This window comes from Boleophthalmus pectinirostris, unplaced genomic scaffold, assembly GCF_026225935.1.
Source record: "Boleophthalmus pectinirostris isolate CB_2022bp ecotype Guang Dong unplaced genomic scaffold, ASM2622593v1 HiC_scaffold_6, whole genome shotgun sequence".
NCBI lineage: Eukaryota > Metazoa > Chordata > Actinopteri > Gobiiformes > Gobiidae > Boleophthalmus > Boleophthalmus pectinirostris.
Window position 1 is genome coordinate 41,379,501 of NW_026571447.1, and position 9,485 is coordinate 41,388,985.

General features: G+C 43.5%; 1 protein-coding gene across 2 annotated transcripts in view; it reads left to right on the forward strand.

Moving 5' to 3' along the window:
- Window positions 1–3,057, forward strand: part of LOC110173790 (sodium- and chloride-dependent transporter XTRP3) — a 35,075-nt gene extending 32,018 nt beyond the window's left edge. For both annotated transcript variants that reach the window (XM_055164066.1, XM_055164065.1), the window contains 2 exons: window positions 1,990–2,155; window positions 2,723–3,057. In XM_055164066.1, coding sequence (XP_055020041.1) covers window positions 1,990–2,155; window positions 2,723–2,869 — 313 coding nt within the window. In that variant the 3' untranslated portion in view covers window positions 2,870–3,057. The remainder of the gene's footprint in view (window positions 1–1,989; window positions 2,156–2,722) is intronic.
- Window positions 3,058–9,485: the final 6,428 nt, after the last annotated feature.

Here is a 9,485-nt window from a genome sequence, read left to right on the forward strand (position 1 = left end):
CCGTGTACAGTCATAATCACCTTCTCTAGAACTTCTGAAGCACTTGAGAAAATACTCATAAACCAGGGAGTCTGTTTACGACGCTGCCCTGTGTGCCCCTGGAGCCTTCACCCGACTCACATGTTCTGAAAAGTAAAAGGGTCATCGGTCAGCTTCTCTAAGGCAACGTTCAGTCTGCAGCCTAACGTGACCCAAATCTGATTTTTTGGCCCCTCTGCTCCTGTACCTGATCTTTTAATGAACCAAACAGATCCGATGTTTTCAAATGCGACTCAGGTCCCTTGGATATGTGCCCCTAAAAATGATACATACCGTATTTTCCAGGTCATAGCCGCGGCCTTAAGCCTCTAACCGCATCAAAAAAACGACCGCGCACCACAGTCCAGAGCGCCCCATACACGAATCCACTCGGGTGTCCCAGCACGACTTCAGTAAACTACAAACCCGCAGAACACACAAACACACACGGAGCAGACAGCGACCGCACAGCGAAACACACCCACAGACACACAGACACACTCATCACTCCACGCCGACGAGGAACGGAACGGAGGAATGAACCGAAAAAGCGAGTGCAACGTGTCAATCTGAGTCACATCTGAACAACTGAGTCACTGCAATCGTTCCGTTGGTCCCAGACACACCCTCCCTACACGCCACAGCTGAACAAAGCCCAGAGTCACCGTGAACGAACAAACAAACAAAACCACTCACCCATCACACTGTTGGGTTTCCTTTAAAGTCCCACGTGGTTTATTTGTGAAAAAAGTTCAAAAATAGACCATTTAATGCGTCTTATAATCCAGAGCGACTAATAGCCCGGAAAATATGGTATTCGATCTTTTGACATGCGACTTCAGTCTGAACGTCCACGTCACATTCATCCACCTACACGTCATCAACAAGCGACAACCGTCACTGTTCTGCGCTGAAGTAGACGAAAACTGGAAGAAAGCCACAACCATAGCAAGAGAATTTTCAGGCTGTAAGAATTCTTTGTCAGTGAAGCACAGATCAATGCCACCAGTCTGCGACTCAGCACACACACGTTTCTTTCTACGGACGTTGCTGCCGCTGTTCCACAAAAAGCCACGGCCAAAAAGCTCGTCCTTCTCCTTCTCAAGCTCCTCCTTAAAACAAATCATCTGTTCATGTTCTGGCTCCGGTACGACAGCAGCTTTAAAATCTCCAGGTGCTCGATGCTGCGTCCATGTTCAGGCGACTTCCGTAAAAACTGAGCAAGCTCGCTGTGTGTGACACTTTCGGGGCATTTAAAGTTCACACTGGAGATCACACACAAGTCACATTTAACTGGAAATGTGAACGACCTCGAAAAAAACAGAACTCAGACAGCGAGGCAGCCGTCTGAACAGGAATCTGCTTTCTCCAGAAACTTCTCAAAGAACCTGGAGCTTACGATCGGAACCGTAAATCACAGCACTCAAACTAATACTACGACCCATGCTGACTGGTCGACGTTAAACTTTAGTTAAATCAAATGCACAAAATGCTTCTCTCTGCACATTTTTCACTATGCAGTCTGTGTTTTTGCTAAAGTCGACCAAAGTCTGTCTGTTGGTGTCATGGTGTTTGTTTTGGTTCGTTCAGAGGTGAAAGGTCCTGCACCCCTACACTGGCCAGTCACACAAAAGCTGGAGTGTTTGTGAACTTGTGTTGCTCGTGTTGAAAAGGCTCCTTCCCAAAGCCCTTGAAACAGAAACAGCCAAGTCCCCTCAGGTTCACCTCTCAGTGTGTGTGGGTCTCTGTTCTCCTTCTGGATCTGGTTGAAGTTCCTCCAGAGATGGGATTGGGATGTTATTAAATTGATTCTTAAAAGGATTGTGATTCTATGTCTGGATCGATTATAAATTCTAAACAATCAACATTAAATTATGTTAAATACAAAAGTGTGTGGCGTTGTAGAATCATCAAAACCATCGTGAGCACCTTAATAAACTTCCATACCTTATTTCTGTCGTGGTGTGTCAGGTTTTCCAAAGACATTGAGGACATGCTGGGCCACGCTCCAAACTGGTACTATAAAATCATGTGGGGAGGAGTCAGCCCCCTGCTCCTCATCGCGCTGCTCATCTTCTACATCGTCAACTACATCCAGGGAGGCACGCCCACCTACCAGGCCTGGAACCAGGAGCTGGTGAGTCCCAAACACAGCACACGCAAAACTGAAGGCTGCTTATGTAGGACTAAAGGATCTGGAACACCAAACCGTCATTTGAGGACTCTGGGTTTCCAAACTTCTTCTCCTTATGGATTCTTGGGGCTTCGCAAGAGTTTTTCACGAACTTGCTCTTGCTTCTCTTCTGATGTTGATGTTGGTACAAGATCCTTTAGTCCTGCAGAAGAAGCCCAACTCTGCACATTTTTGGTACCAAGTCCAAATTTGTTTGCCAGTCAGTGAAGTTTTTCTAAATGTTGCATTGAAGCTGCACAGTCTTGGGTGAGTGTGAGCAGCAGATTCAAAATACAAATGATTTCTGTTTGGGAGTGAACGGCTCAACCTGAAAACAGAACAAAAATAAAACATTAAGCATAAAATTTTGATCTGGTTCTAAACATTGTGTGAAAATTTGAGATTATTTCAAAAAGAATTACCAAAATTAGCCTGCGAAATGATGCCAAGTCTTAAGAAAAACAGAGCAAAGCTGATGATCTGATGATTGTTATGTTTGTGTGAGTTCTTACGGGTCTGTGGTTTGTCCAGGGCGAGGCTGTGGTCACGGAGTACCCCCTGTTTGGACAAATCTTCATCGCGATATTGATCGTATCTTCGGTGAGCTGCGTGCCCATCACCGCCCTGTACGTCTACTGCACGAGGAGGAGACCGAGCGCCATGGCTGTGTACACATAGACCCCGGACACTCCCCAGAGCCCCCAACACACGCCTACCTGACCCCAACACACGCCTACCTGACCCCAACACACGCCTACCTGACCCCAACACACACCTACCTGACCCCAACACACGCCTACCTGACCCCAACACACGCCTACCTGACCCCAACACACGCCTACCTGACCCCACACACACCTACCTGACCCCAACACACGCCTACCTGACCCCAACACGCCTACACCACGCCTACCTGACCCAACACACGCCTACCTGACCCCAACACACGCCTACCTGACCCCAACACACGCCTACCTGACCCCAACACACGCCTACCTGACCCCAACACACGCCTACCTGACCCACCCCAAAGCACAGACTGTATATAGGTGAGTTTCATTGTTGACAAAAGCGTGCGTTGCTGCTGGGAATTATTTTGGTCGGCGGCAAGAAACACTAATTGAACATGAGCGAGAAAACACGTAAAGGGTATTGATCCTGGTTATTTATCCAGTCTAACGGCAGACGACCCAAGACCATTTGACCAGAAATTGGTCATAAACATCGACGGACGACAAATCACCCTTTTCAACCCCGACAGAGTCTGGACCAAACCAAACTTCTGGTCAGAATCTCCAACTCCCTGGACAAATATTCACTTGGGCGACATCCACAGTGACTTGGTGAAAACTCCTGGGCCATTCACAGCAGAAAAGATGAAAACCTCCAAGAGTCTGGATGTGTTGTTGAACTTGTTGAGTCCACGGTTTGTTAGGATCTTCTACGTTTGCTCTGCGGATGTTTGAAAGTCGTTTAATTCACCGTTAGTGGTTCTTTTCACTCGGAATACGAAAAAGACATTTTCCTTCTTCCGTGTTTCTATTTGTGCGTCCGATAATGCAGCAGGAATTTACCATTATCGGGGAGAAATACGCGAGGTTACACACTGTGTTTGACGCTACCGTGTTTCTTGCCTCCGACCAAAATATTTCCCAGCAGCAACGCGGACTTTTAATAACAATGACGTCAGCTCAAACTCGCCTATAGAGATGGACTCACCTAACTCCGAGCCGCCACGTTCCAAAGACGTAGTTCCATCAGAGTCTGGTTCCATCAGAGTCTGGTTCCATCAGAGTCTGGTTCCAGTGGACCTTTTTTCACAACGTCTGAATTGTCCCGCTGTAGGTTTGTGGCACTTCCAGTTAATGTTTTTCTGCCCCATCACCAAATCTTCAACCAACAAACTCCACAAAGGAGAAACATACTTCATGAACAATTTATCCACAAATATCAAGAGAAGAAAGAACAAACCTTAAAGGAAACAACGAGCCACATGAGTCACACTACAAACTGAACTCATGTTCTGATCCTAGAGACTCTCACATTCAAACTGCACAAATCTATTTATCTACGCAAATATCCACATCATGAAATCCATTTTTAAAGTTTAACTCTAGAATGAGTCTGAGTGAACAAGTCACTTCTGTTTTATTCATGATCATAACATTAGTTTAGTTCAGTGTCATTAATGCATCGTCGTTGTTTCCTTTAAGCTTTTCGGAAGTTCACTAAACTTACAGCACTTCTGGCCGTTGTTAAAAAGGTCTTACTGGCTGCCACTTTTTATAAAAATCGTAAACATACCTTAAAATTTGAATTCATTACTGGTTGTATATTATGCAAAACTCTTGTGGGATTTAAAGGTTGTATGGAGGATTTTTTTTTTTTTTTTTTGTTTGTTTTTTCAGTTGTCAGTGATAGATTATAGATGCAGTCGCCTTGTAATTATGATGACCAAAAAAAAGAGAATAAAAATTCATCAACTCTGGACGTGGTGGGGCTAAACATTTGCCAATAGATAACGACACTGCCTCGTTATCTGTGAGCTGACAGGCTGTCAATCAAACTCCCTACGTTTCTAGTGTAACTGACTTGTCTGCGCCGCCGGTACGTGGTTTATGTACGACTGTCACACAGTCCACAGACGCAAGACGCACAGACGCTGTTTACTCCACCAACGCAACAGTTCTTAGCGGCTTTTTTTTACCTAAATCTTCCTCGCAGTTCACACAAAGTTTGTTGCGATGGCGACAAGAATCCAGGAGCAGTTCACCCCAAAAGAAAGTCCGTTTTTGAGGTGAAAGAAGAAGACAAGGGGAAAAGCAGCGAAGCCAAACTAAGGTGATTCTTGAAGATTCATTCCAGCGATGGTGCGACTGAAGCAGACGAAGGGTCTAAAGACTGAACCACTGGTCCACAAATTACTCCTGGACAGGAAACTTCTGCTTATTATGAAAACCTACTTTATTTCCAAGAGCGAGACAAACGTTTTTCAGGACACGAAAGCGATATCCTATGTCTGAAAACGTAATTTTCAAGGCAAAGAAAGAGTCGCTTGCTGCTGCGTGTTGTAGCTAGTTCATTCTCACTGAATCTCTGCGCACTCTTCTCTGCTCCCCTTTCCTGCTCCTGTCCCCGCTGCCCGATCCACTCTTCTCCCTGCTCCTCACTTCTCGTCCGCGAACGAAATGTCCGTGCACCCCCTCCCCCTGCTCCTCACTTCTCCGTCTTGTCTAACCAACACTGTAGTTAGTTGTTTACAAGTCATGTGCAGCACCGGCTGTAAACAAACCTGTTTGTGGCGTAAGGAGGAGGAGGGAGGAGGTGTTTCTACGTAGGAGCTGTGGGGGGGGAGGTGGTTTCACACAGGAGCAACATTTGAAAAAGGACAAACAGTCGCTGGATTTCTCGTTCCTTGGAAAATCCTCTATACAACCTTTAAGTCGTGATCTAATGTTGTTCCCTCGTCACAAACAGAGCTGGAGTTGTCTTTGTTTTATTCGCATGTTTGAGTAAATCTTTATTCTGAGTCTGTCTACATCTCCAAAGCTCCAAACGCTCTGTTCCACCTCGTGATGTCATGATGTAGTGATTTCAAGTATGGTGGTTTGTAGTAAAGAAATTGTGAAACGAGTGTGTGAATAAGGAAAACTGAAATATGAGTCAGTTTAGTCCCATTTTCTTTGTGTTTTGGTCGTTTTTAAGCAGCTTTTCTGTATTTTACCTAAACAAATGACAATTAATGCCTCTATTTACTGTAGGAAGGTATAAAATTAGTCAAAAATAGGGACACCTGGGATATTTTTGTATAAAACTGGAACAAATATCTGGTTTTTGGGACTGTCCCGGGTAAATATGGACGTCTGGACACTCTACTCTATTGGTTTCGTTTAGGAGTCCATTTCTTTTATACAGTCTATGCCTCAAATGCCTCAAATACCCCGAATACCCGCCTCGCAAAAGCCCCTGTCATGTCACTGTACTGTTTCTTTGTAAATAGACATGGACTATTTTTAGAAATGGATTGAACTTTTTTGTATTTTTGTATTGTTTCTATGTATGATAATAATATTTTTGTGTAGAGAGAGTTGAACTGTTGTGTACGAGAGGGGCCCGGTTTGTGTGGCCCCCTTTTTTGTTAAATATTAAAACTGCCTTACGTGTCCGTTGACGCCGTATGGATCAGAACATTCCAGTTTTTGTGTTTTTTTATAAAGAGGACGTAAATTGTAAATAACACCGACATTTCTTGTGGAAGCTGGAGCCTCGTGCGCATGTCTCAGATTCATTTGGGTGTAAAAAAGTAAGTTAAACTCCGATAAAACTTGATTTCTGTAACAAATAATGATCAAATTGGACTGGACTACGAGTATTTATGGACTAATTAAGATCATACAAGTTTTTGTCAAGCTCAATCTCACATAAACGGACTGAATTTTTAAGATTTTTGGCGTATGTGGCATCTTTACACCATAACAGTTTATTTAAAGGGGCACTATGTCACTTTTTGGTCGTTTGTTTCTGTGGAGACGTCACTGCTGGTCTGGAATGTTCCGCGGCGTGACATTAAACTGCTCAACTTTACATTTTTTTCAATTACAGGTGGTTTTATAGCTTGAAAATCCCTAGAAAAACTAAACATTCTGACAGTGAGCGAGGTCGCCTCTCCACAGATCTGACCTGGAACATCCCAGACAAAGCAATAACATGTAATATAGAGAAAAGCTTTTGACAGATCTGCCACTAGAAAAGTTAAATAATCAACATCTACAGAGACATAAACCAGAGCAAAGTGTTGTGTCCCATTCAGCACCTTGTTTTAAAAAAGACCACGTAAACATTTAAATTCTACTGAAAATGATTATTCAGAATTAAACTCAATTCCAAATGTTATAGCCGTGGTAATAAACGTACGGAATGCAGTTTATTTTATTTATTAGACATGAATGGGCAACGAGTTCAGGGAAGAGAAGCGACCAGAAACAAAACAACAAAAACAACAAAAACTACAGCAGGAACGATGGTTAAACTGTCAAACACAAAAATCCAAAATTACAAAAAACACAGACAGGCTAGATACATTTTAACAAATTTAAAAACGATTAAAAAATGAAGCTGCCTGTGTCGTAAATCCTGGTCCAGTCCTGGTCCAGTCCTGGTTCAGTCCTGGTTTAGTCCTGGTTCAGTCCTGGTTCAGTCCTGGTTCAGTCCTGGTTCAGTCCTGGTTCAGTCCTGGTTCAGTCCTGGTTCAGTCCGTGGCGTAGGCAGCTCAAAAGTTTGATATAATCACGGGTTAACGGGCGGGTCTGGTCCTGTTGTACTGCAGGTCTCCAAAAACAGACCCGTGCAGGACTCTGCGCTGTCGGGCTCTATTACGGAATAAATGAATCTTGGGTTTGTTACATAAAGAAGGAGGAAAATAACAAAAGGACGACAGCAGCAGTTTTAAGAAGGATGTAAAAAGTGTTGCACCTGTCGATCCTGTCGGAGAAAAGTGTTTAAAGTTTGTGCTGAGGTTTTACAGACTTAAAACAGATAGAATAATTGTAAAATATAAAGTTGATACTTCGTGGATTTCACCTGTCGCAGGTTATTTTTAGAACATAACCCAGCGATAAACGAGGGACACTGTCCTCTCACCTCAGCCTGTGCACATGGACTCACACTTGTCCCGAACTCGGCCTGATCCCGAAAACAGTCGCGTGAGTGAAAAATCGTCTCAAAAAGGTAAAAAATGTGGACATTGTCGCCGGACTTTAAGTGTGATGAGACAATTCTCCAGCCGTTGCACAACAATTATCATCAGAACCACTGCGGGAAAAGTCTGGATGGTGTTTGTGTCCGTGGAGGAACCACAAACCCAGACGACAGAAAAGCCCAGAGCAGCTGAATCAGAACCTCCCCCCAGACGCTCACACACATTAAAAAAAACATTTCACCAGTTTAACACAAAAATTCGAAGGAGAATATTTTAATTCTGAACTGTTTAATTCTGAATTTAAATCTTCATGTAAACGTGGTGAGTCGTGTCGCGTCTTGTGGATGTTGGAGCCGTGTGCACGTGTCTCCGCTTCCTTTGGCCGGTGAACACAGTAAACGTCGTCTCGTGTGGTCGGGAGGTTCAGTTCGGGTCAGTGTGAAATTCCGCAGTGACTTTATAAGACCCCAAAGAGAACATAACACTGGCTTATTTATGGCCCGTCGGCGGTGATGTAACAGGAGGACGGCGGGAGGCGGGAGCTCGTCAGACTCTGGAGCGACGGGGAAACGTGAAGAGTCCAGAGTAACAACAGCCACGGTTCTGAAGACGCTCACAGCAATGAAAATCCCTCTCAGGAAGTCGTGTAGTTGACTAAAAGAAAGTCAAAAGTACAAAAAACTGCCTTTCCTTCTTTCCGTCCATTGAACGCAGACGCTGTTCACGTAGACTCCGGTATCGTTTTCTGGGTTTGTGTAAATCTTGTAAATATGTCACACGTTTCTTTTATTTGAGTTTTATCATTTGTAAAATGTTTGTAAATGAAGATAAAAACAATTCAAACTCAAAAGTGTCTGTGATTTTTGAGCAGTGGGGTTGGGGTCGGTCCTGGTGCTTTGGGGATGAACAGTGTTGCCAGGTTGGGTTTACTGATTTCCATCCAATCCCTGTTCAGGCTGGCGCCACCTAGTGCCACTAATTAATTTCTCCCCAGTGACCAGGTCAGGAATCAGAAAACACTAGACATTTTGCAAGAACCTCTAAATGTGAGTCTGGACACCGGCGAAGATTCTCGATCTTGGCAACGATTCCCCAGATCGAGGATTTAAAGCTGAAAATGTTTGGTGAATTTTATCTCGGGGAAAGACGTTATTGTCCTTCTTCCTACAGGATTTGGGAAAATCTTAATATACCAGTTAACCCCGTTAGCGGTGCGTTACATACGTCATGACCAAACAGCAGCCATTAGTTAAATTTTTAAAAAGTACAAATCCTAATGCTGCGAGGTCACACAGTTTCCACCAAGTGAAACCGGCTGATGAATGAGACTATGAAAACCTGCCCTCAACAAAAAACACCCAACAACATTTTGTTACAGAAAACATTTTATCTTTGAATAAACATTTGTAATCCATTGTTGGGCTTTTAAAAAACATCATCAGTATTGAGAAAACATGTCAAATGTAAAACAGTATTTTCATTTATCACAGAAAAAAAATGTGTTTAGCCGAATATTAGAATAAATATCTAATGTAATCTATTGTTTTTTTTCTCATTTCTAAGATTTTTCTCAAAATTAAACTGTAAATCAAGTCA